At 43.7% G+C, this 27,862-nt stretch overlaps 2 protein-coding genes across 3 annotated transcripts; one reads left to right on the top strand and one right to left on the bottom strand.

Annotated features, from left to right (window-relative positions):
• The first annotated feature begins 253 nt into the window (after positions 1–253).
• Positions 254–6,294, top strand: LOC106604650 (uncharacterized). Of its 2 annotated transcripts, none has more exons than XM_014199505.3 (2): positions 254–553; positions 4,617–6,294. In XM_014199505.3, exon 2 carries the CDS (start codon positions 4,622–4,624, stop codon positions 5,792–5,794), a length of 1,173 nt encoding a protein of 390 aa, XP_014054980.1. In that variant the 5' UTR covers positions 254–553; positions 4,617–4,621; the 3' UTR covers positions 5,795–6,294. The 2 variants fall into 2 exon arrangements, with proteins under 2 accessions (XP_014054980.1, XP_014054979.1); XM_014199504.3 differs by lacking the exon at positions 254–553 and adding an exon at positions 567–802.
• A 5,671-nt stretch (positions 6,295–11,965) lies between these two features.
• On the bottom strand, positions 11,966–24,618 carry LOC106604649 (calcium-binding protein 2). Its single transcript, XM_014199502.3, has 7 exons — positions 24,183–24,618; positions 23,218–23,523; positions 13,570–13,600; positions 13,284–13,418; positions 12,961–13,070; positions 12,628–12,775; positions 11,966–12,379 (listed from the first exon to the last, which is right to left on the bottom strand). The coding sequence occupies exons 1-7, from the start codon at positions 24,267–24,269 to the stop codon at positions 12,354–12,356; spliced, it is 843 nt and encodes a 280-aa protein (XP_014054977.2). The 5' UTR covers positions 24,270–24,618; the 3' UTR covers positions 11,966–12,353.
• Positions 24,619–27,862: the final 3,244 nt, after the last annotated feature.

Below are 27,862 nucleotides of genomic sequence, written 5' to 3'. Positions count from 1 at the left end.
CTAGCCTCATCACATGAATATGCATAACCATCTCGAGACAACTCCGAAATAGTTTTTTTTCTCAGTTGCCGGGATGCACTTGTCCTATTTATATCAGTACACTCGTAGCAACTTAAGCACTACTATCTTCTATTCCGATCAAATAAACCTCAAGTAGAAAATAAGCCATTATTTTGTTGTTGTTGCCGAATTCGACACTCCACACAAAAACTCCTTGCTTGGTGGGCGAAACAACGCTACCTGCTGGAGGGAGACTGTTTTTTTTGCGGAGTTGGGCTTCTTCCTCTCTGGTTCGTGTCCACCCACCAAACAGTATCGTTTCCGGAATGTTCATGCCTTCGGAAGGTTCAGAAATCCTGGAATTTGATAGCTAACCATTCACTGAAAACAATAACAATTAACTTTGACAGGTGGTTTCGTCATGAGGATCTGGTCAGTTTTGTTTACGCTTGATGCCTCTCGTGTGGACTTGTTTTGCAATCTTGCTAGCCAACAACTAACAAGTCAACAGACTATCTTCCAGCTGATCAAAACAAGGTCAATTGACGATGCGGTGAGTCGAGAATAAACTATTTTACTAGCAGTTTCTAAACATTTAGCTTAGCGACATTATGACAAATATACAACGGTTATGGCTTTCGGTCATATTAGTAAATTAAGTACATGCGCGATAATAGTAGTTTACAACTTTAGCACTTTTCCGCACAGTTCCACGCAATGTGGATGTTGTTAAAAGACCCGCCCTCTTGGAGAAAGTGCGTTTTCCATAATTCACAACTAGTCCACCTGAAGCCAGAACCATGTGAGTCTTACCCAAATATTTATATATACACTAGAATATTGATTGGGGGCGCTGTGTTCAAGCCAATGTGCGTGCCTCCATCTTCGCAAAAATATTTATATAAAAGACTGATTGGGGGCGCTGTGTTGAAGCCGACGTGCGTGCCTCCATCTTCGCACATCCTCACAATTGTTAAACATATATTTTGGAAGCTATATAAATACATTTATTAACGTCTACATTCGTTTTCGCCACGTTTATTATATTACAGACACCTTAATGCAGAATTGTAAATTATTTTATATGAGCACATTTTTTATTGATTACTAATGTTAATGTCCCCACTACAACAACACAAAATACTTAAATACACTGAACAAAAATATAAAACGCAACATGTAAAGTGTTGGTTGCATGAGCTGAAATAAAAGATCCCAGAAATGTTCTACATGCACAAAAAGCTTATTTCTCTCAAATGTTATGCACAAATTTGTTTACATCCCTGTTAGTGAGCATTTATCCTTTGCCAAGATAATCCATCCACCTGACAGGTGTGGCATATCAAGAAGCTGATTAAACAGCATGATCATTACACAGGTGCACCTAGTGCTGGGGACAATAAAAGGCCATTCTAAAATCTGCAGTTTTGTTACAGATGTCTCAAGTTTTGAGGGAGTGTGCAATTGTCATGCTGACTACAGGAATGTCCACCAGAGCTGTTGCCAAATAATTTAATGTTCATTTCTCTACCATAAGCCACCTCTAACATAATTTTAGAGAATTTGGCAGTACCTCCAACTGGCCTTACAACCACAGACCATGTTTATGGAGTCCTGTGGGCGACCGGTTTGCTTCCCCATGGTGGTGGTGGGGTTGTGGTATGGGTAGGTATAGGCTACGGACAACAAACACAATTGCAAGGTATCTGTGACCAACAGATGGATATCTGTATTCCTAGTCATGCGAAATCCATAGATTAGAGCCTAATCAATTGACTGATTTCCTCATATGAACTGTAACTCTGTAAAATCTTTGAAATTGTTGCATGTTGTGTTTATATTTTTTGTTCAGTATACATGTAATTTTGTCCTTGAAACATTTGAATTGAAATACTGTAGAGTTCCATTCATTCCGATGGAGGGCTGCTCCTTCTGGGAGTGACAATATGGCCGACCAGTGTCTTCAAAGCCTCTCATTGGACAATACATTTAATCAGCAGTCCAGGGTTTAAATCAGTGTTGTAGTAGTACACATTGAGTGTCTTGGTCTTGTTTAGTTGTCAGATACATTTTTACCCGGTCTCGGACAGTGAGGACCTGTAATTTCAGACCAGCGGAGTAAAAAGCCCATCATTAACAGCTTCCATTCAGTCAGCGCATAAAAACGCTTTACCAGGCCAAATATATATACTCCTTTCTTGAAACAATATCTTGTTGCCTATTGAAACCTGGGATTCCTACTTTACTTGTAACATTACTGTACTTTCATTGAAAAATATCCTCAAAGTTTGTTTGAATTTCCTTGACTCTCTGGTAGGGAAGAGTGGGGTAAATTGTTGACTAAGTTGCATGCTTACTATTAGTAAGGGGAGACAATCTATAGTAGACATGTTTGCTCAGTGATGAACCTATTGGACCCCTAGGCCTTCAGTGTGACAGGCTGTTGATACTGAAAGGACAGCAACCATAATACCAGCACACTCATGTAGGAGAGTGCACTTTTGTAAAACACAAAGGGCCAATGATGTCGTGGAGGCTATATGCAGGTATATGACCTATACCAACTTTGTCACTTATGAAAAAATATTGCAGTCGGAGTGCAGTATAACTGCGGTTATTCTGCAATTACTGCGTCCAAAATACCACAGTTGACTGCAGTTTCAAAACGGCAATCTTATTTTGTAAGGGGTTTTCAGTGGGCATTGCCTAAACTCACTTCTTAATCCCTTCGGTTGCATATCAAAGTAGTGTAGTGGAGGTGTACAGAGTATTAATTATGTAGTACAATAAGGATATCATGCACAAAGTTGCCTACACAATTGCAAAGCACGTGAAATATATGCACATGCGCGCATTACACATATCCTAGTTTCAGCAGAATATAATCTGCAGGCAGCAAGAGCGCGCAGCCCTCAACTGGTTGTTGCATGGAGCAGCTCACAGAAGAATTACATTGGTAGCCGGTAGGGTAGGAAAGACATTTCAATTCATGATATTTAGCAGTAAATGCTAACTAAGGCAACAATGGGTATGCAAACCAGGTATTGAAAAGGTTTGGTCCTTAGTCTTCGTTAGTAGGCTATTTACGATGTGCAATTCAGTCATCATGCCTGTTTGCATGAACATTTATAAAGGCTCCAAAAAACCTTTCCAATTAAATGTTGACTTGTCTACCTGACAGAATGATTTAATGCTGATTTGTATCAATGGGGAAAGCATTTGTTTTGCTCAATTGAATTAAAGTGCAACTACACCCTCCAACAATGTATTTTTTTTTCTTCCCCCAGACCTAAAAAATAAAATTGTCTCCTGATGTGGTTTCAGCATTGTTGTGGACTTAGAACATCACATTTGTGTCGTTTTTCATTTATTTAAAGTGTGATTTTAGATTTTTAACAAAGTGGCGCAATTCCGTCACACAGGACCCACTTCTTTAGGCACCACTGCATAGGGCCGATGGAAAGACACCAGTCCATTCACTCTGACATATTAAGCCAGTAGGTCCCAATCATAAGAATACAAAAACAAAACCTTTAGGCTCAGCATTTCCCAATAGAAATGTACAACTATTACTTATCATTGCAAAAAACTTTTCATGTTCAGCACACAAAGTAACCTGTGATCTAAAGTTTAAATGCAACAATGTTTCACACACAAGTTATTTTCAAAGAGATGGCTAACAACAGCAAGCGCGCTGCAATAAAAAACAGTTCCACTCACCAGATGATCATTTCAAACTTAACTTCATGTTGAAAGTTATTATTTTAAAGGGGGAAGCTAACAAATTAGCAACAACATTCTCTTCGATAACACCTGCTGCAGCCGCTGCAAACTATCCTACAACAAAAGCTAGCTAGCTAGACCGTGGTAAAACTACTGCTCGCTATTGCACAGTGACCTGTTGGCCTTCCGAAAGGCAGAAGTTTCCATATGTTTTGTTAAATCATCCCACCCATTACAATACAATGTAATTGGTTGATTCAACTGTCACTCCAAAATGTTGAATGGCAGATGCCTTTGACAAAATTACTGTCATGGTCTTGAATTGAACTCACATTTTTCTGGTCTTGACTCTGTCTCGGACCTCTCGTCCCCCTCCAAGTCTCGGTCTTGACTCGGTCTTGATTCGCTCCGGTCTTGGTTTTAGGTGGTCTTGAACCCAACACTGGTTTATATCACAGGAGGTTGGTGGCACTTTAATTGGGGAGAACTGGCTTGTGATAATGACTGGAGCGGAATTAGTGGAATAGTATCAAATATATAAAACACATGGTTTCCAGGTGTTTGATGCCATTCCATTTGCTCTGTTCCGGCTATTAATATGGGCAGCCTCCACTGGTTTATATACATACTTGGTGCTACCACGGGTTTTCTACAAAGGTAGAGTTTGTTTTGCAGGCCCTGTCCCGTGTGGGCGGAGTTGCACATTTTAGACCATTCCATTGGCCTTTAAGTGAAATCTCCACCCAGCCTGGTAATCTCGCCATGCGAAACAAACTGAACTCCACCATTGAATAAAGGTTAAATAAATAAAACATTTTTACAGCTGATTGTGGTTATGAAATGTAAACAAGATGCTTATGTCATGTGTTCTAATACCATTTGTTTTGTCCTAGTGGTGATGGCCTGGGAGATGGACAGCTCACACGGACCAGGGTCACCCCAAAGAGTTCTGCCCAAAACTGAACATTCTGAGGTCAAACTGGTCTCCAGAGGTCAGGAATCCATCCCTACCTCATGTGTCAAACAGGAGCGGACAGAATTATTTGTTACGAACCCTGAGCCTCAGAGGCCAACGCACATCAAAGAGGAGGAGTATGAGACCACAGTCACACCCCTTTTATTACTTACCAAACAGGAGAGCGAAGACAAGGAGATTCCTGACTCTAAACCAATGAAACTTGAGCTTCACGATCCAACCAGCCAATCATGTACAGCCCAAGAGGAGGAGAAAGCAGAGCTGAAGAAGTCTGGAGGAGTGTTCCATCCAAAGAATTCCGGTCTCCCTAAGCTTCAGGCCCCCTCTCAGCCCTCGGCAGCTGCAGGCTCCAGTCCTGTGAGTAAGGAGGAAGGTGAGACGGAACCAGAGGTACAGGAGGACCAGGGCCCTGGAGACTGGCTAGCCCCCGTAGAGGACGACGAGGCCCTAGGTGAGTCCCAGCGTCGACGGGGCTTTGAGTCCGCCAGCCGCTCTCTTTCTTCCATCCTGGGCTCCGACTTGGAGTCAGACGACAAGGAGGGGGAAGAGGACCCCACCTGGGCCCCTGCCGACCCCCAGACCCTCCAGGACGACCCAGACGCTGACATACCCGCTCTTCGAGAGGCGTCCCCACTGTGGCACAGGAAAATAACATCATCGTCACGAGGTCGAGGCAAAAGAGGTAGAGAGGGAGGTAGAGGTGGTGTTTCCTCATTTCCAGAACCCAAAAAGAAGCCCAAAAATTTTTCCTGCCAGGAGTGCGGGAAGGCCTTCATGTCCCGCCGTGACCGGGAGAGGCACGTTCGCACTCATAGCGGTGAGAAGCCATTTCCCTGCCCCAGATGCGACAAACGCTTCAACGACAGTGGGAACATGCGTAAACACATGCTGATCCACTCGGGGGAAAGGCCCCACCTCTGTCCAGACTGCGGCAGGGGGTTCTCAGAGAGGGGGAATCTCAGCAGGCACAGGGCCCACATCCACGGCAGTATGCCCAAGTCCGAATGTGAAGACTGTGGGAAGACGTACATAGAGAAAGGAGGTCTGGACCGCCACATCAGATCTGGAGCCTGCTCTGCAACAAGAAAAACATGACATTTCTAAATGAAAAAGGGGCCTACAATTACAGCCCAGTTTCCAGCGATCAAACTATCAAATATGGATAGCGACTTAACAGCCGGTGACAAGAGAGCTCGCTGGGAGAGTTCGGTGATTCCTTACTGAAGGTATTTTTCGCAGCATTAGGGGGTGGGAAGTTTCATGAATCGAGAGAAAATATTGACATTATGAAAAACAGTGCGTATGAACTGAGAAACTGTAGAAAAATTGATATAATAGATGAAGAGATGATCTAGTCTATATTTGTATTCTACTTCCTATCAATACCTAAAAAATATATATATTTTCAGCCATTTTATTTTCGCAAGACTCAGTAAAATGACAAATGGAAATGGATAACTGAATTTCATTTAAAGTTTGTCCTCCCGAAGAGAGCTTTCTCCGTGAGTGCCTTTATGAGTGGAGACGGAGAGAAGTGCTTTGTGAATGTGATGATCTGTACTTCACTGTTAAAGTAAACAATCATGGATCAAGAACTGTGTATTTGTGTGTTTCTTAAGTCTAAGGCCTGGATTCACTGCACAGTGCACTATAAGTGACTTTAAAGTGCAGTTTACACTTGAGCTGAGATGCAGTGTTTTTCATAAGTGCCTTTTAAAAGGCACATTGTCGGCTTCTGTCTAGCGGGCTGCGCTATAACACCCCTTGCATTGAATCCTGGCCTAAATGTTGTTTCCCATGTCCACAAGATAAAGGTAACTTGCCTATACACTCCTGGTACAAGGTATACACTGAAAGAGAATAAAGGTTTTATGAGTTATGGATCTACACTACCCCAAGTGAGGATCGAGATACCAGAGAAAAGTTGAATGAATTACTAACCAGTGCATTAGCTTCAGCCAAACATGAGATGCTTTCGTTGATACAGTCACGTAAAGGGTCTTACATTGTCTAAAAGTAGATCAGTAGGGAGCTGGGTCGTATATTAATTTGTGCATACCGTAGCAAAACATTTTGCAACGGAAAACAAAAAGAGTTCAATATTGGTCTCCCCGTTTTGTCATATTTGCCCTTTCTTCAACCCCGAGTTGTCAAACGTATCCAACCGATCATACCCATCCAAACACGAAAACATGCAGAGGATCCGCCCTAAATAAGCAGTCAGTCCTCACTCAGGGAGCCTGTACAATAACAGATGTAGGATTTCTTCATTTGAGCCAGTTTGCTACAGCAGGAAAATAATTCTGCAGCAACAGGAAATGTGAATTATTATGTGGATTATAATTAATGGACAGTTTTTGTAGGGTCTGACATTTTTCGTTAAGGCAAATCAAGTCTGACATTTTAAAGTGGAAATTACAAACATTTGCCTTTTTATTTCCTTAAATACACTACAAGTTTGCCAACAAAAGTGATCAAATTAAGATCCTACATCTTTACAACTGGTTTTGGAGCTATAGTCAGGAGACTCACTACAGCTACATAATCTCTCCCTCTCTTCCCACCTGCCCCTCTTCCTCTACCCCTCTCCCTGATCTTGCCTCAAGTCTACTAGAGGCTCTGCTGTTGGCTGTGGTCTTTCCTGGAGCCGTAGGCTCATTCTCTGATTGGGCTGTGCTCAGGTCAGGACCGGAACTTTGGTAAAGGACTTGTGGTTGGATTTGGTGGCAGAATTAGGAGTAGTTTCAGTCACTGGCTGCCCTGCTGTCTAGGACTGAGATGACCCTTGACCTTTAGTGCTGACCCTAGCAGTAAGGTCATGTTGTGGAGGTGGCTCTGGGGTTTTGACTGACGGCTTGTTCTTGTTCTCAGATTTGCGAAGCCTCCTGGGTCTGGGTGGTGTAGCTTTCTGTCTAGGTTTGGTGGCTTGTGTTGCAACGTGGTGGTAGGTGTGTTTGGTGTAAGTGGCATCAGTAGTTTGAGGGGTCCTGCTGGTGTGGCTGTGGTCTGGCTCGTCATGGGGGCGGAGGATACGGCAGTGGCAGGTGACTGGATAGGAAGTGTGTCAGGTTGTTGGGTGAGCACAATCATGATAACCCCCCCCCCCATCAGTTTAATTGGAACCCCGATACAAAATCTGACCAGGTTCTGCCTGCTGTGTTGGGGGTTTCCCTTGTTTGGGTAGGGCAGGTGAAGTGGACGGGTCTCTCTCTCTCCCCTCTGGTCGTGGTAGAATCTTGGGGCACCTGCGGCCCTTAATCAGTTCCTCAGCCCGCTTGGTCTGTAGGGGGTCAGGGTGAGAGGTGCGGTTGTGTGCCTCCAGGAGGGCCAGGTTAGGGTAGTCTGTATGGCTTCTCACTCTGGTGTAACTTCCAGAGATCTGCAGACCAGTGGGCCGAGAGAACTTACGCTGGCACAGCTCACACATTTATATGGCGATCTCCAGTGTGAGTGAGCTTGTGGGATGCCAGGAGATGCGTCCGCTTGAAACTCAAAGTGCAGATGTCACATGGGTACGGGCACTCGCCGTTGTGCATTCGGCAGTGCAGCATGACCTCATAGTCCGTCTTGAAGCTCTTCCCGCCGTAGGGGCAGGGGTGTGCGCGCTCCAGCCGGTGACGGAGCTCGTTGGGCATGTGGAAGGTGATGATACATGATACAGAGGCTGCAGCGGTGGGTGCTTGGCGCAGCGGAAGCCCTTGGAGCAGTGCGGGCAGAGAAACGTCCGGTCCACCTGGTGTGTCATCTGGTGACCGCCCAGTACCTCCACGTGGAGAAGCCGTTTGTGGCAGATAGAGGGGGGAAGATGCTCGAAGGCTCGCTTCCCAGTGTGTGTGCTCTCATGGACGGCCAGCTGCACCGGAATGGAAAAAGCCTTACCGCAGTCAGTACACATGAACAGTTTAGGCTTGGGTGGGGCGTGTTCTTGCCTCTCTCTATGGATGCGTAGGTGGCTGTTGAGCCCCTCGATGCGGTAGAAGTGGTTGGGGCATTGAGGCCACCGTGGGGCTTGACGATGCTGTGTTGGCGGCGGTGCTTGCTGAGAGAATCAGGGCGTGTAAAGCGCTGGTCACACACATTGCAGGCGTAGGCTTTGGCCCCACTACGAGTCAGCAGGTGGGAGGCCATACCCTTCCACACCTGGCCTCACGATGTGTCTTCTAAGATGGCGGCGCAGGACCAACTCCTTACTGAAGTTCTTGCAGCACTGTGAACAGTTAGGTTGTCCCTTCTGCCTGGGTCTCCAGGACCTCCTCTCCCTGCTCCTCCTGATCATCCCCCAGCTCCTCCTGATCATCACCCAGCCCCAGGTCCTCCTTTCTGGGATTAGCTAGCTCCAGGGTGCCCCGGCTGGAGTGTCGCTGGCTGGCCGCCACACCTTTACATGCCTCCCTGAAGATGATTGTCAAGCTTGACGTTTACCATAGTGAGCTCATACTCCAAGTCTTACAGCTGCTTTCACGAAACAAGATACAGCTGTCACCTCTTCATCAAACTCCAGAGTGTCCTCCTCATCGCTCTGCTTCTTCTCTTGGACCGCCTGCATTAGCCCTACAATGGAGAGATGTAATTACAGTAGCTAACGTTAGCGAAGTAGTTCAGTAACATGTTATGTTGTATCATTCAGCAAGCACAAGTTATATTCTGTAAAAGCAAACAGAAAAATGTGGAGAAATTAAATTACAAATGTACCATGCACAGCATCACCTGGAACATGGTTTGTATTTGGTACCGCAGCTGCAGTGTTATGGTTATTGAACTGGTCTGTGAATGAGCCGAGAAGGCTCTCAGGTTCATTCTCCCCGTAGGTCTCTCGGTTTGCCCATCTCTCCTCCAGTCGCCGCGTCCCAGACTCCTTCTCGGCACTCTCTCTGACAAATTGGGCCACACTGTTATTCAACCACAACAGGATTTCGCCGTGACATGTCTATGCAATCTTTCATATGGCTTTCAAAATCTTGCATGTTATCGAGGCCCGATTGTGTTATGACGGTAGCTTTGACAGTTGTGCTTCCAGTGTCTTTGATGGCATCATTGCCATTTAAATTAGGTAATGTATGCGTCAGCAATGAAGTTCTCATCCGTCAGTCGTTTAGACCCCTATAAATGAGTGAAACCACAGTTTCTGCTCTGCCTTTCTTTGATAAAAAACACTTTGGTCGTCGGCACCGACATTACCAGTAAAGTGTTGAATGAAAATGCTTCTTCTTCTTTGGATTAAAACGGAGGTTGGCATCCAACATGGTGCATTACCGCCTCCAACTGGACTATAATATAAATCCATTATACTTTGTGATACAAAAAGGGGAAAGTGGAAAAATAAATAAACTAACCCCCACAAAAAAATATATGCAAATATAAAACAACTAACCATTAAAACCCACTACCCCATTCCACTACTTTGACCCTATCTGCTCCTGCACCATGCCAATGGCCTGGGAGTACGGGACACCACCAGTCAACACACCCTGTAACTCTTCTGATGCCAAATTTTGCATACCCAATACCTCTCTGCAGCTGCCACCGCAACATCTATTTTCGGTGATTTACGTTCCATTTCTGCAGTACAATTGATAACCTATGAACGCTAAGAAGCCAACCATACTGATGCATATATCGCTTGTTGGCATTTCCCTCTGTGCTGGCACAGATCTACTACTCACAGGGATCCTCTCAGGATCCCTCACCCTTGACCCATCCTCTTCTACTTTCTTCACTGCCTCAGCATTCGTCACCTTCTGCACTACTCTGACTCTAGCCATCTCAACCTGCCTCTCTCTCACCGGACACATCTGATCTCCAGCAACGTGGGCACCCCTACAGTTGACACACACAGGACCGACAGTGACTCCTCTGTTTCATCACGCTCACCACCAGGTCTACTTAGCACCAAACGGCGGGCATCACAAACACCAGGAATCTTCAACTTCAATTGCTCCATCTCCATACTTAATGCTACCCCAGAAATCACTAATTTCAATGGTGCCCTGTTCCTAAGAGCAAAGCAAGAAACAGATCTTGACTCAAGTTGCCTGACACGGAGCGCCCGCTCCCTCTGGTCAGAAGAATACAAACAAATATCACAAGTCCACTACAGGTTACCTTCACTGATTCAACTGCATCCAACTCCTTTCTCACCCACCCTGAAACCACAAATGGATCTGCCAAAAGACGATACACTTTCTCAAAAAATGTAAATCCTACTGGACAAGATTCTTCTTTATCATGTCCATTGATGCCAGGCTCGGGTTCCGAGCTCTTCACCACACCTTCCACCTCACTTAACTCGCCCTCATTCACTTCCATTTCACCTCCAGAACTCGGTCTGGTGCACTGCTCACTCTGTTTTCACTTGACACCACTCTTCTTCTTCACCCCATTTCCATTTTTACCACCATCTTCCTCAAATAAAAATCCAACCCCTGCTTCCTCATACTTTCTTCTTCCTCTTTTCCCCCCTCCATTCCTCCTCAGAAAACCATCTCTCTGTGTCCCTGTCCCAACATTCCTCTTCTCCCGACTTTGCTTGCGGCCCAGTGGCATCCCAACTTAGCTCCATCTCATAATCATCCTGCTCGCCTTGGAAACGTGTATTCTACGGGCGCCAACATTTTGAGAGCATGAGCAGTGGCCACACACAGAAAAACGACCCCCAAACTCAACTCTGTTCTATTCCCGTCGTGGCTGAAAACCTTCAGCTCTCGCTTGGTTCTATGCAATTTCGGTTCGTGTCCATGCACTACGACCTTTTCTCTGATTCATTTCTGTTACACCCAGCAGCTCAAGGTGATCAGCCCGGACTCAACCTTGCCACAGTGCTGCTCATAAACCTAGTGTCTTTGCATATGCATAGCAGAGGAGGCTGGTGGGAGGAGCTATTGGAGGACGGCTTATTATGTAATGGCTGGAATGGAATAAATGGAATTATCAAACATATCGAAACCACGTTAGACTTGGTTCCATTTTTTTCCATTGTTATAGAAGTTCATAAAATTGCTGAGTTGAGTTGGTTGAAATCTTTTCCATGCCACCGTGTGTTCTTTGCCTTGAACAGAAGAGGTGCCATACTGTGTGTGGAAAATGTGAATTTATCATAGACATTAATTATAATTTTCATTAACTAAATTCCTGTCCCTATTTAGTCTTACGTTGCATTAAAATGTGTCTAATTTTATTATCAAATGATCAAAAATGAATTAGTCAAACATTTTCTTAGAAATGATTACATTTAAGATAACACATAAAAACGGCGATAGAAACAACACAAACAGACAGCTTTTTACTTGAAAATAACGTTACATTTTACAAACGAGGTTAAACCTTTGAACACGCATACAATCAGAGTAAAAACATTCACTTAAAAAAAAGACTTTAAAAAGGTAAGAGATACTCATACCAGCCAAGCATTAGGATTTTGATATGTTACAACCAATCGATGTTCAATTTAACTGTCACAGCTTGAGTTCTAAGATTTGTAGAACTACTATTAAGCGTTCACTCAATTTAAGTGCTGCTTAACAAAAAATAACAAACCTAGGTCCAGTCAGTAGAACAAGAATGTTCACTACAAATGTAGTGGTCCCTTTTCCAGTTGTTCACTACAAATGTAGTGGTCCCTTTTCCAGTTGTTACACAACAACGCCTTCTGGTTATCTCAGCGTGACATCATTCGAACAAATTCTGTGAAAAGAGAGAGAGAGAGAGAGATAATGACAGAAAGAGAGTTAAATGAAAAGGAGACATGATTATCCCATACACAGACCAACAAAAAACCAAAGTCACTGCTTCTAACATATAAATCACTGAAGCTGAGCATGCATGCACGCAAACACACACACACACACACACACACACACACACACACACACACACACACACACACACACACACACACACACACACACACACACACACACACACTCTCGCACCCTCAAAGTCGACCAGTCCGTCCCGGTTGAGATCCACGTCTCGGAGGATCTCGTCGATCTCTCTGTTGGTCAGCTGTTCTCCCATCAGCTTCTTCATGGCTTCCCTCAGTTCCATTATACTGATCTGACCATCACTGTTAGCATCAAACTGCGAGAGAGAGAGAGACAAAGAGAGAGAGAGAGAAAGACAAAGAGAGAGAAACAGAGAGAGAAAGAGAAAGGGACAGAAAGGAGGCTATAGTGACAGTTACTTACATTGAGAAAGACAGCAACCATCTCTGTCAGCTTTGAAACCACACAATCTGAGAGAGAGAGAGAGAGAGAGAGAGAGACCTCCTTAAATGCATCTCTCAGTTCTTTCACTCCGATCATGTCTGCTGTCTCTGCCAGCATCTTGGGGCCCATCAGCTCCACAAAGTCCTCAAAGTCTAGTTTACCACCACCTACAGACCAGATAAAAACATTACTACTATCACTCATAGTTACAATACGGACAATATGTCTTTCATTGCCTAAATATTTCTTGATGTTGTGTTTCCTTGGTTCATAATTCATTGTAATAATCAACCTAGATTCCGCCATAGCACTCTAGAGTTTCAGATATTCCATGATTCTGTGGTGTTTGCGCTGTCTCGTGATGATGACATCAGACTCACAGATGGACTGGCCCAGCTCGATGAGCTCCATCTCTGTGGGCATGTAGCCCATGGTCCTCATGCACTCTCCCAGGTCCTTGTAGCTGACATAACCATTCTTCTTCCTATCAAACTCCACAAACGCCTCGCGAAGCTCTGCAAACACACAGGCACGCGCGTACGCACGCACGCACGCACACACACACAAACATACAAGTACACACACAGGGTAAGAATTAGATAGTGTAGATTGTAAAACATATCATGGTACGATTCTGACTGTGTGAGATAGAAGGGGATAATCTACCTTCAATCTCCTCTGGTCGTAGGTCCCTGTCCTGTTGGAGGTAGCAGAGGGACTCACATAAGCAGACTGGTAGTTGCACATGAACACACACACACACTGCATCACAAACACACACACGCGCTACATCACAACCCCACGAGATGTACGACGACGACAAAATCTGTTTGCTCATGTACCCACGACAAGACAAACAACGTACGTGCATGTTTCATGTCGATACAAAAACTGCCGTCAAACACACAGATGTAAATCTAAAGATCAACAAACACAAAATGTTCAACCACAGATATTAGGAAATACACAATGGGCCTCAATCACAAAGACCATGGGAACCAATCAGCCAAAGGTATAAAAAGGCGGAGAGAAAAGAAGAGAAAGAAATTCTGCCATTTGTTTTTGCTTGATAAAATCTACATCTTTTTGCTATGGTATGATTAATAGCAGAGGCGGTACATGTGATTTGTAGCGTGCCAGTAGACACACATGGTTAGAAAGAGTAAACCAGGATGCTTTGCAAAGTTAGACTAAATAGTATATCTATCTAGTACATTGCTTCTAAAGATATAATACAGTATCAGTCAAAAGTTTGGACACACCCACTCATTACAGAATTCTTCTTTATTTGTACTATTTTCTACATTGTGGCATGGAGGAGGAGGTGTGATGGTGTGGGGGTTCTTTGCTGGTGACTCTGTCTGTGATTTATTTAGGATTCAAGGCACACTTAACCAACATGGCTACCACAGCATGCTGCAGCGATACGCCCTCCCATCTGGTTTGGGCTTAGTGGGACTATCATTTGTTTTCAACAGGACAATGACCCAACACACCTCCAGGCTGTGTACGGGCTATTTGACTAAGAATGAGAGTGATGGAGTGCTGCATCAGATGACCTGGCCTCCACAATCACCCGACCTCAACCCAATTGATATGGTTTGGGATGAGTTGGACCGCAGAGTGAAGGTAAATCAGCCAACAAGTGCTTAGCATATGTGGGAACTCCTTCAAGACTGTTGGAAAAGCATTCCAGGTGAAGCTGGTTGAGAGAATGCCAAGAGTGTGCAAAGCTGTCATCAAGGCAAAGGGTGGCTACTTTGAAGAATCTAAAATGTAAAATATCTAAAATGTAAAATATATTTTGATTTGTTTAACACTTTTTTGGTTACTACATGATTCCGCATGTGTTATTTCATAGTTCTACAATGTTGAAAATAGTAAATAAATTAAGAAAAACCCTTGAGGTGTGTGTCCAAGCTTTTGACTGGTACTGTATATCTGAACCTAAATTTACACAGATTACATTGTATGAGCCATGTTTGTATTATGGACCTGGTAAAATACTTTCACAAAACATAAATCACGGTAGTAACCAGATTATTGTGTGTGTGTGTGTGTGTGTGTGTGTGTGTGTGTGTGTGTGTGTGTGTGTGTGTGTGTGTGTGTGTGTGTGTGTGTGGCGTGTGGGGGGGGGGGGGGGGGGGGGGGGGGGGGGAATTAGGAAATGTAGGTGGTTTGGTGTAAGTAAGACCCTTGGACATAAAATGTGAATTGTTTACAGACACAGACACACACACACGTCCACACACTGTAGGTCGTGCCTGTTTTGGTGTAGTAGGTCATTAGGTTGAGTTTGTTTGGTGGCAGAGAAATATAGGGAGAGACAATCCCTGTAGATGTCTTTCTCTTTACTATGGATGTTCTTCTTGGAATCTCCCTGTATGTGATAAACACAGTGCAACACCACATCAAGGTTTGGTTGGACTCCTCTCTGGCTGCAGTATGTACTTTATATAGCACGTTTGATTGGTTGTCCCATGATGAAAATGAAATGATTGTGGAGAGAATGTTATGTGGTGAGAATGAAGTGAAGATGATCCTGATGTGTGTGTGTTGGTGTGGGTGAGTGTGTGTGAATAGTTTAGTATGTAAGTATACGTGCGTGTGTGATTGAGTATGCGCTTGCATGCATGTGTCTCAGTATGTGTGTGTATGTGTTCACTAGCGTGTGTACGTACGATCTGGCTGCTTGCAAAGCCCTGTTTGAGGAAGATGCAGGCGGGTCCCACGATGCTGTGTAACACGGTGCAGTTCTGGACCAGTGCAGACAGTGGCGCCTTAAACTCCTCGTCCTCACCCGATTCCTCCTCGCCCTCCGACCGGGGCCCCTCCTGGCCCCCTGCCCCCCCCTTGCCCCCCTGGGGCCCGACGGCCCCCTTAGAACCAGAATCATCCAGAACTAGTGAACCCAACAGTTGTTGGTTTCACACTCTGTTTCCCTCTCTGTCTGCTGAGGTCTGACAGCCAGCTGTCCACAGCACTAGTCCTCAGGGAGATACGATGTTACATCAGCAAACAGGACAGGACAGGATTGGCAATCTCTGTCAGACTTTTAGAAGTTTAACTCTATCTACATGACAAGCCCTATCAGCCAGCGGACCATCAGCCTAATAAGTCTAGCTCTCTGTCTGTTTATGTGCTGGTCTGTGTATTGGTTACAAGAAGCTATGCTTTCTCTCCATCTCTCACTCTTTCTCTCTCTCTCATCTATCTCTTTCTCTGCTCTGTTTCCCCGAGGCTCAGTCTTGGCTCAGAGTTGGATTGGGGTTTTCATTCTGCTAAGTGTTCAGACACTCAACTCAGAGACTCAACACAATGTTATATAACACACTTACAGATTACATCTAGTCAATATGATAATACGAGAGTTGTGTTTAGTTAGAGTTTTTCTCAACCTGTGTACAATTTTTTTGGGGGAAGTGTGGTTAAACTAACCTACAGCAAACCAACAATGATCAAATGCTTAAGTAAATGTGCAGAATGTCTGATAAGTTTCTTGCCTTTATGCCTGGATTGGATATACTGTATTAGACCCAGTTTTGCAAAACTGTAAATACAATTGTCATCAATGAATGCGAAATTCAATGTGAAGGGTTTTGTTCACAGAATATTAATATGTTGTTTTCATCAGAAGAGAAAAGGTTGCAAATGTGTTCACGGTTTCTGGCAATCAGTAAATACTACTACACAATATTGGAAATGGAAGGTACAATATAGGGAAAGATCTAGGCAACAGGGACTGTCAAATTTGTAAGAATTTCTACAATATTGCAGATATGCAGAGATGCAGAAAATGAAGTGGAGTTACTTCTAAGTATCTTTGGGTTACTCCTAAACTTTCCCACTGTGTAAAAAGTGGTTGAATCAACATCGTTTCCACATCATTTCAACCCAAAAAATCTATGTGATGATGTGGAATCAACGTGGAAAATCAATTTGCCAATATTTTTTTTTCACCCAACTTTGAACCTAAATCCAATGTAATGTTTTGTTGTTGAATTCACATTAGTTGACGCCTCAACCAAATGGGAATCAAAACTAGATGTTGAACTGGGGTCTATGCCCAGTGGGTTGTGACCTTCCATTAGAGAGCTTTACATTGGTGTGGATTGAGGCCTTTACGTTCATATCAGTTGTGTTCTCCCATTGTATTCACCTTCCTTATTTCTATTGGGGATTGTGTTTCTGCAGCCGATGGAAGGTCTAAGCCTATGCGCAGTGCTGAATACATGGAATTGGATTGTGAAGATATTGATGAAGGATTCCTGCGCAGTGTGCTTATTTTCTATTTTCTTTTTGATCAGGAATAATATTGTCATTTCCCATAATTAAGCACCTTTTGATAGTTGTATTTCCAATTTTGATCATCATGATTTAGTGACCGCAAAGCAAATATTTTGATCACTAGATTTCAAAAACAACACACACTAACTTTCTGGTTTGTCAGCTTAGACTCAACAGAAATAAATGTTTGCGTTAATCTTTTTTCAGACAGTCGTGTTCTTTCGAGTAATGTAGTAGCGATTGTGACAGTAGCATATAGAATTTATGAATATATTTAAGCTTTGAGAAGGCGACTGCATTTGGAAAATGCATTTACTGTTTTTCAATGGGCCACAGAATTCTGTCTTGAGAATCAACAACATTGATCTATAAAAAAAAAAATGCTTGTATGCGCTTGAGAATAACCGTAGTATCAAAATCCACGTCTGGTACAAGATTGATCTGGTTGTTGGGCCTGCCCTTTAGGAACCACAAGGATAAAGATCTCTGGGGAGTAATACTGCTTATCAGGCTCGGAGATAATCAAAGAAAGATCTCCATTGTACAGAGACGCAGAGACGTTATGCATATAAGTGAAAAGGAAACGTCATAGATTGTCTCTACTGGAGTTGTTCAGAATAATCACGTTGTATTGTTTCAGATCAATGTTGTGACAATCCTGCAGATCAATGTTGTTTAAAAACGCACAGGACCTATTCTGAATTGAGTACTTGCAGAACAAATACATTTTGCCAATATTTTCAGGATACTACACACATAAACACACAGACAAGGAAATAACAAGCAAGCAAAGGCTTCTCTCGTCCCATAACTTTAAAAGAAAAAGAAAATAACTGCTCTTACCTTCTTCATTTTGTTTTTCATGGATGGCTTAGTACAATTTCCCATCCCCTATCCTCGGAGTGTGAAGTAACACTCTTGACCCTCCTTCTCTTTTCCCTCCCTCCCTCTCTATTCTATTTTTCTTTTTCCTATTTGTTATGTCTTTCTCTCTCTCTCTCTCTCTCTCTCTCTCTCTCTCTCTCTCTCTCTCTCTCTCGCTCTCTCTCTCTCTCTCTCTCTCCCACCTTTCTTTGGAGTTCCAAAGGTCCCACCCGAGATTAGAGTTCTGAGGTGGGGTCCAGGAGGTCCTATCACCCAGTCACATCGTGGTCTGAAGTGATGTTCATATCAGAGATGAAACATATAGTAGAACCTCTAATCCACACTCAGAAGATCCTAAATCCCATAAACAACATCCTGATCTGCGTTTAAGGTCGCCTAAAACAAACATTAACCTAGCCCATGTCTATGTCTGAACAGAAAAGAGTTCATGCGTGCATTACTCTGTCTCTCTGTCTCTCGCTCCTACTCACTCATCAACTCTCAATTTGACCCCTTCTTAAATCCCCTATCTCTCTACCCCTCTCCCTCTCTCCTCCTCTCAGTCCCTGGAGCAAGGCTTGTTACACCATTCAAATGACTACATCTACGTAGGGGGGTGAGATGCAGAGAGAGGGGGAGAGACAGACAGAGAGAGGGAGGAGAGATAGAGAGAATTAGAGGGGACAAACGCAAGGGATTTAAAAATCCCTATCCCTCCATTTCAGATTAAAGGGAGAGATGGAGGGGTAAGAAGAGAAACGGATAGAGTAAGGAGAATGAGAGAAACAACAAAAGGGAGAAATTGAGGGCAGGTTGGAGAGAGAGGTGATACAAGATGGAAAGAGATGATGGGAAGGAGGAGTGATGGAGAGAAAAGGATGGAAAATTCAGAGAGACAGGGAGAAAGAAAATCAAACTGGTCATGAGATAAAAAAATCTACGGGAAAGCAGGACGAGAACAAGACAAGAAGCAAAACAGTGAAAGAAACATCAAATGAGCGAGGAAGAAAAGAGCCAATAATTAGACTGATGCTCAAACAGCCTGGGAGCAAGCTGCTGCTTTGGACTACCATTAGATGTGTGTACGTGCGAATGTTAGAATCACACACACCATTGACTGTATGCGTGTGTTAATCACATCCAAACCAAATACGCGCATCACAGTCGACTGCTCTAATTGGTCTGTTTTTAAACTCAATAAACACATCTTCCTGCTTTCCTTGGATGTCAAACGTAATATTCTCTCTGATTGGTGCATGATAAAAGCATGACAGAGGTTCTAATCCGAGCTGTAATGCTGTCTAATCCAGAGACAGACATAATATCAGACACTCCAACATTTAAACTGTGTTTCTGTGCCACAACACTGACTCACATGACTAAATAAATACTATGACTACTGATGGGAATTACATGCTGCATAAGGACAGGCTGAGAGAGGGAGAGAGAGAGAGAGAGAGAGATACAGAGACCTATAGGATTTATTTCTTGTCAACAGGGACAGATGTTAATATACGGTAGCCTGACTTTGTAGAGCTTATTACTTATGCATACCATTCTAAGCCATTGTCCTTGTGGTGAACCTTGGGGGCATAAGGCTAAGTGGTAGGTTCCATAGACGCTGGTCTAAGGTCAGATTTGTGTCACCCCCCCCCCCCCCCCCCATATGGTTACGGTTAGGATTGGGAGAAGGTAAAGTGATGCCAGATCTATGCCCATTGGTGCCTAGCGGGCCCCAACCACTATCCAGAGAGTTCCATACCCTCGTAGGTCAGGAGAGGGATGAACTCTGTGATAGGCCTGGTCCTCCAGCTGGGACTTGTTATGATGCACAGCTGTGAACAAAGTACTTTGGCAACTTCCAGGCTATTGGGTAATCGAACACATCAGTGTGTATGTGTGTGTGTGTGTGTCTGTGTGTGTGTGTGTACGTGTGCATGTGTGTGTTGTATAAATAACATTTGTAGTAGGATATACATTATGTGACATTCCATGACCACTCAAAGATGAGGCTTATCTGATGTAACTTGGCATCAAATTCTGCCAAATATGTATTTAATATTTGATACTGTAGTTTGGTCATGTCCCTCTCTACCCCTTCCAGCTCTCTCTCTGTCTCTCTTTCTCTCTCTCTCTCTCTCTCTCCCTCTCTCTCTCTTTCACACCCATTCAAACCCAGACGTATGGTGATAGTAGCAGATAAGAAGTATGAGTGACAAGATTAACTGAGTGACAGATGTCTGTTACCAGATCAACCGACCGCTTTTCCTCTATACTTTTGGAGACAGACTTGGACTTAGATCAAATGAACAGTTTGGCTCATGTCATGACGGAATCTTTAACAAGTACTAGGTCAATTCTAGGGCAGTTCAACACTGCAGTGTCAATTTAATACCACTAGAGGACAGCTTCTGTCCAAAATATAGTACAAAATGTAGTACAAAATATAGTGTTCCGTAAGTATTTGGCAGAATTTAAAGCAGAAATCAGCAGCTGAAACAACAAAAATGTGTACTCCCCGTCCTGTTTGGGTACAAAGCTGAGGGATGGGGCAGGAGAAATGTGACCACTCTCAAATTCATAGACCGAGCTATGGAAGCAAGGACTGACCATCCATGATATCAAAATGATTGTTTTAACCATGTTTTAAGGCTATATAGTGTTTGTTTACATTTACTTTGTTAACAAACATTGGAGTAAAACAAGCTTATATTTTGGGTTCTGAAGCTCATTAGGCATTTAGAAGTTGTATTATTCAAGAATCAATGGGTATATATAATTCATTTATAAGTCACAAAATGTATGTAGCAACTGCAGATTGCCCCTTTAAAACCACATTGTGTTTTATTTATATAGCCACAAGGGAGAATTTTCCTTGGTGTCCCACCCTCGGGACGGTTGAGCTAATGTGCGCTAATGTGATTAGCATGACGTTGTAAGTAACAAGAATATTTCCCAGGACATAGACATATCTGATGTGTCTAAATTCTTGTTAATCTAACGGCACTGTCCAATTTACAGTAGCTATTACAGTGAAAGAATACCATGCTATTGTTTGAGGAGGGTGCACAATTATGAACTTGAAAATGTATGGATGAACCAATTAGGCATATTTGGGCAGTCTTGATACAACATTTTGAATAGATATGCAATAGTTCATTGGATCAGTCTTTGCACAACCACTGCTGCCATCTAGTGGCCAACGTCTAAATTGCGCCTGGGCTAAAATAATTCATTATGGCCATTCTCTTGCATTTCAAAGAAGACGATACAAACAAAAAAAAACGCATGTTTTTTTCTTTGTAATATGTTCTACCATATCTAATGTGTTATATTCTCCTACATTAATTTCAAATGTCTACAAACTTCAAAATGTTTCCTTTCAAATGCTATCAAGAATATGCATATCCTTGCTTCAGGCATTTAGATTTGGGTATGTCATTTTAGGCGAAAATTGAAAATGACTTAAGAGGTTTTAACTATCCTTTTGTGGATTTCAGGTTTTCACGAGGATAGAAGAACAAGATCTCTCTCTCTCTCTCTCTCTCTCTCTCTCTCTCTCTCTCTCTCACACACACACACACACACACACACACACACACACACACACACACACACAGGGTAAATCAGTCTGCTAAACAACACTCATGCTGTTGATAGGATAAACATTGTTGCAACCACTGCCATTAAGACTGATTACCTATCTAATTCATATTTTATTATTGATCATGTAAATGAATCATGTCACTCTGTTGGGTTTCTGGTTCTGTGTGTTCTGAACAGCATCTGATCTGCATCAGGTATCAGTATTAAACCTCTCTGTCACACAACCAGTATGGGTGTCAGCTCACAACCACAACCACACACACCTTGTTTGCTCTGCCTGCCTAGAGGACGGAGTGTGTGATAAGTGTGTGTGTATTGAGACAGACTCAGGCAGACACACATCATGTAACCTGACTCTTACCCCTGGCTGGAAGTAAGGCTCTGGTCACTATGGTGATGTGCGTGGAGGAGCTGGTAATTCTGGAGATGTATTGTGTTCTGATCAGGTGTCAGATACTGACACTAGTATCCAGTGACTCAACCTGTCAACTACAGGAACTCTGCAGTGACTCAGAACCAGAGCCGAATACGAGCACAGGGGAGAGCAGGCCAGGCAGGGCAGGACATGCTAGGCCAGGGGAGAGCAGGCCAGGCAGGACAGGCCAGGCCAGGCCAGGCAGGACATGCTAGGCCAGGGGAGAGCAGGCCAGGCAGGACAGGCCAGGCCAGGCCAGGCAGGACATGCTAGGCCAGGGGAGAGCAGGCCAGGCAGGACAGGCCAGGCCAGGCCAGGCAGGACATGCTAGGCCAGGGGAGAGCAGGCCAGGCAGGACAGGCCAGGCCAGGCCAGGCAGGACATGCTAGGCCAGGGGAGAGCAGGCCAGGCAGGACAGGCCAGGCCAGGCCAGGCAGGACATGCTAGGCCAGGGGGGAGCAGGCCAGGCAGGGCAGGCCAGGCCAGGCCAGGCAAGACATGCTAGGCCAGGGGAGAGGGGAGGAACCAGACTCCCGAGGGCAAACCTACTGTCCCCCCCCAAGACTCTGAAGCCATGTGATGTTGTGCTGTTGAGTCGGTGTAATGTGGGTGGGGACGAGTACTGTTTGGTGTTCATTACTCCTGGGGCTTAAAATGATATCTGTTATGAATTACAGTTTCCTAATGTAGCAGATGCCAATGAAGGAGATTAAACCCTCAAACACGCTACCACATGAACCCTGAACACATAGATAAACAACACAACTCTGTTAGCATCAAGGCTAACACTTAAACATGGGACATAGGATAAGCAGCTACCGTGAAGTATGGGGACAGAGTCAGCATTTATATTTGGAGCAGGGGGCCTTAGAATTTCAATCAGGACCTTGGTAGATTGAAATCGTGCCTTGGATGGATGGACATGGACACACACACACACACACACACATAGCCACACACATAGCCACACACATAGCCACACACATAGCCACACACATAGCCACACACACACACACACACACACACACACACACACACACACACACACACACACACACACACACACACACACACACACACACATACACACACGGCTAAAGAAGGCCTATCCCAGGGCAGACCTGGGTCATCCTGGTTCTTACCGGTCCAAATGCTGGGTCCACTATAGGGAGTAGGTCTATGGACTCCTTCTCTTCCTGCTCCTGACCACTCGTCTTCATCATATCTTCCACCTTGTCCTGCACATCCAGGTCCTCCTCTTCCTCTTCTTCATCCCCTGTACCTCTATCTCTATCTCTGGGGAAGGGGGTGGGGGTCTGGCTGTACCTCCTACCATGGGGGGGGTTGACTCCAGCCGCTGAGACTTCTGAGTCGCCACTCTGCTCACTGGACTGCCTCCTCTGCATAATCTGCTGTTTCTGAACCTTCTTACTGATCGCTGCTTTTACCTGCGTGGGGAAAGTACAGGTGACAGAACCATTATAACAACGTTGATACTGATAGTCAGGAACTGAGTCAGAGCCACACAAGTGTTTCATACAAACTATGAAATGAATCAGATATTATTATTTCAAATGGAAAAATGAACAATAATTGAGTAATGAGCAAATTGGTGTTTGAGGTAAAATTCACAGATAAATTCACAAGTATTCTCCATCAATTCATATTTTTCTCTTAATTTTATCCCATAACATTTGACAAAGCCCTAAAGATTATATTTTTTTCATAAACCGTACCTGCAAGGTGATCCCTACCCCCGTCCCATTCTATATCAATCCACTCATCTTCTCACCCTCAACTCCTCCTAACACACAGCAGTTAGCCCCTCTCTCTCTCTCACACACACACACACACACACACACACACACACACACACACACACACACACACACACACACACACACACACACACACACACACACACACACACACACACACTCATTTCTATACACACAATATCATCTTAAACTCCAAGAGACGCTAAAACCTCTCATAACATATATGTTTGTTCACTCGAGGTAGAGAGGAATTAGTCAAATTTAGAAGATAATGAAATTATACATTGTGTAATTAATTCACATGAAAACAAACCGACACAAACACACACCTGTTTTGCGCTTTTCCCGTGCGGCGAGCTCATCCCTACGGAACCACCTCCTCCGGCGGAAGAATCCTTCGGAATGATCATGAACATCTCGGTGTTGTTTTCTTACGCGCTCTCTCTCTCGCTCCCCCTCCCTTTCTCGCTCCCTCTCTTTCTCGCTCTCACTCTCTCTCTTCCTCCCTCTCCTCTCTAGTTTTCCTAGTGGACCTTTTTTTTACAGACACTTCAAACTGACTAGTTCTGTATCTATTAAAGTCATTTTGTCTGGACTTTTCTCATTTCTGCTTTGACTTGCTTTCTCTCTCCCAAGTTTAAAATCAGAAAGTAGCTAACTTTTCCTAAGTAAAATTGTTCTCCCTTTGTACTCCCTTGATTTCCCTCCCCTTATCTTTTCTCCCTTTCCCCTGCCTCTATCTATCCCTGTTCAGTGGTTGTTAGTGCGTGCCTCTCTCTATCTCTTGTCCTGTTTGTACAGGCGAGAGGGTTTTATCATCATGTGTCCTGTAACTCAGGGATTGAGTTCCTGCCCCTCTCTCTCTTTCTCTCTCTCTCTCTCTTTCTCTCTCTCTCTCCCTCTCTCTTGCTCTCTCTCTCTCTCCCTACCTTCCTATCTCTCCATCACCCCCCCCCCCCACACACACACACACACACACTCTGTCTCTCTCTGTCTGTCCGCCTTTTCCCTGTCTCTCTCTCATGTTGTCAGTCTGTGATGTGTTTTGTGTCGTGATAAGTTGTGTCTGCCCAGGACCTGGCCTTTGTTGGAACGCTAATTGGATTTTCATTGAGGTGTTCAGGTCAGCCTTTCAGGAGGAGGGAGGAGGAGGGAAGGGGGGATAAGTACAGATTCAAACATGACATGTCATCACCATCAAACACGAACATGCATGCATGGATAAATACATCATGTAGGCATGACTAAACATACACACAAACAGTACCAGTCAAAAGTTTATACACACCTACTCATTCAACGGTTTTTCTTTATTTGTACTATTTTCTACATTGTAGAATAATAGTGAAGACATCAACACTATGAAATAACACATATAGAATCATGTAGTAACCAAAAAAGTGTTAAACATAATTTATATTAGAGATTCTACAAAGTAGCCACCCTTTGCCTTGATGACAGCGTTGCACACTCTTGGCATTCTCTCAACCAGCTTCATGAAGAATGCTTTTCCAGCAGTCTTAAAGGAGTTCCCACATATGCTAAGCACTTGTTGGCTGATTTACCTTCACTCTGCGGTCCAACTCATCCCAAACCATATCAATTGGGTTGAGGTCGGGTGATTGTGGAGGCCAGGTCATCTGATGCAGCACTCCATCACTCTCCTTCTTGGTCAAATAGCCCTTACACAGCCTGGAGGTGTGTTGGGTCATTGTCCTGTTGAAAACAAATGATAGTCCCACTAAGCCCAAACCAGATGGGATGGCGTATCACTGCTAAAGGCTGTGGTAGCCATGCTGGTTAAGTATGCCTTCAATTCTAAATAAATCACAGTCAGTGTCACCAAAAAAGCATCCCCACACCATCACACCTCCTCCTCCATGCTTCACGGTGGGAACCACACATGCGGAGATCATATGTTCACCTACTCTGCTTCTCATAAAGACATGGTGGTTGGAATCAAAAGTCTCAAATTTGGACTCATCAGACCAAATGACAGATTTCCACCGGTCTAATGTCCATTGTTTGTGTTTCTTGGCCCAAGCAAGTCTCTTCTTCTTATTGGTGTCCTTTTAGTAGTGGTTTCTTTGAAGCAAATCGACCATGAAGGCTTGATTCACGCAGTCTACTCTAAACAGTTGATGTTGAGATGTGTCTGTTACGTGAACTCTGTGAAGCATTTATTTGGGCTGCAATCTGAGGTGCAGTTAACTCTAATGAACGTATCCTCTGCAGCAGAGGTAACTCTGGGTCTTCCTTTCCTGTGGCGGTCCTCATAAGAGCCAGTTTCATAATAGCGCTTGATGGTTTTTGCTACTGCACTTTAAGATATTTTCAAAGTTATTGACATTTTCAGAATTGACTGACCTTCATGTCTCAAAGTTATGACGGACTGTCGTTTCTCTTTGCTTATTTGAGCTGTTCTTGCCATAATATGGACTTGGTCTTTTACCAAATAGGGGTATCTTCTGTATACCACACCTACCTTGTCACAAAACAACTGATTGGCTCAAACGCATTAAGAAGGAAAGAAATTCCACAAATTAACTTTTAAAAAGGCACACCTGTTAACTGAAATGCATTCCAGGTGACTATCTCATGAAGCTGGTTGAGAGAATGCCAAGAGTGTGCAAAGTTGTCATCAAGGCAAAGGGTGGCTAATTTGTAGAATCTCACATTTAAAATATATTTTGATTTGTTTAACACTTTTTTTGGTTACTACATGATTCCATATGTGTTATTTCATAGTTTTGATGTCTTCACTATTATTCTACAATGTAGAAAATAGTAAAAACAAAGAAAATCCCTGTAATGAGTGAGTGTGTCCAAACTTTTGACTGGTACTATACCTGTGTGCCGTGCACTAACCCAGCACACAGACTCTATGCTCAATCACAGCTTGGCTTAGAGCATAACTCTAAGCTCTTCCTTACACGGACATGTATGACATCACCACAGATGTTTAATTCCACTGAAAGCATCTGCTTTCTAGAGATAAGTTATAACCACCTCTGCTCTTCCTTCTCATTCCAGAACAGTACTTAGCCCTTAGTCGATAGGATCGTGAAGGACCACAAATAGTTCAGGGATAAATGATGAGCGCCACTCTGCATCACTTGGGCCTATCTCCAATCAGTTTCAGTTCAATGAAGAAGGACTATCAATGTAACCTAGCAACATACTGTTTGTACCACAGGAGGTTGGTGGCACCTTAATTGGGGAGGACGACTCATGGTCACGGCTGGAACGGAATAAATGGAATGGTAATCGATTTCCATGTGTTTGATACCATTCCATTACTCCATTCCAGGCATTATTATGAGCCGTCCTCCCCTCAGCAGCCTCCTGTGTTTTGTATTACCACCTATATCTATTATGTGTAAATTGGGTTGAACTCTGTATCTTATGTTACAGTATGTCTTTATGTCTGCCATGTCGGTATGCTTGTAATGTAATGACACATGGAACATTTCCAAACAGATTGTTTAGTATTCTATCCTATTTGCCCCACTGTTTTCTTGACCTCTTTCCTCCTCTATTCACCCCTCCCTTCTTAGCCAGATCTTAACCTCTATCCAGCTGAAAAATAAGTTGATAGGATAGATGGTAACAAACATTTCTCCGGTTCCTAATGAGGTTTCCATTAATCACATTAAGCCTATCTCTCTCTGTCCCTATCTGTCTGGTCATTAGTTATTGATTGGGGAGCACAAACTCAGACCGGGAGAAAAGAGATCCATTACGACAAAAACATCCAGAGTTGCACTGGTCAAAAATAGAATGGTGTATTTTACAAAGGGATAACTCAGGAGGGCCGGAGGGAAAGAGAATGATAGTTAGAGAGGTGGATAAGGGAGAGTTAACATGTGGTTGTCGTCATCCGATCAAGATGATCTGGTCACTATCTGATCAAGATTTGTTGTGTCTACATGTGGTAATTAAATGTGTCTCTGATCTGCCCACTGCTTCCATATTGTGACCAGTTCCCTGGTCCCTCCCTGTGTGCAAA

The sequence above is a fragment of the Salmo salar genome, chromosome 05 (assembly GCF_965601325.2).
Source record: "Salmo salar chromosome 05, fSalSal1, whole genome shotgun sequence".
In the NCBI taxonomy this organism is placed as follows: Eukaryota; Metazoa; Chordata; class Actinopteri; order Salmoniformes; family Salmonidae; genus Salmo; species Salmo salar.
Note: the sequence above shows the minus strand (reverse complement) of the source record. Positions and strands in the feature narration are given on the sequence as shown.

Coding starts and splice junctions, on each gene's coding strand:
- LOC106604650 (XM_014199504.3), top strand. CDS start 718: ATGTGGATGTTGTTAAAAGACCCGCCCTCTTGGAGAAAGTGCGTTTTC. Junction 803..4,616: donor CCACCTGAAGCCAGAACCAT/GTGAGTCTTACC, acceptor GTTTTGTCCTAG/TGGTGATGGCCTGGGAGATG.
- LOC106604649 (XM_014199502.3), bottom strand. CDS start 24,269: ATGTTCATGATCATTCCGAAGGATTCTTCCGCCGGAGGAGGTGGTTCC. Junction 23,524..24,182: donor ACGGGAAAAGCGCAAAACAG/GTGTGTGTTTGT, acceptor TTCCCCACGCAG/GTAAAAGCAGCGATCAGTAA. Junction 12,380..12,627: donor CGGACTGGTCGACTTTGAGG/GTGCGAGAGTGT, acceptor CTCTTTTCACAG/AATTTGTTCGAATGATGTCA.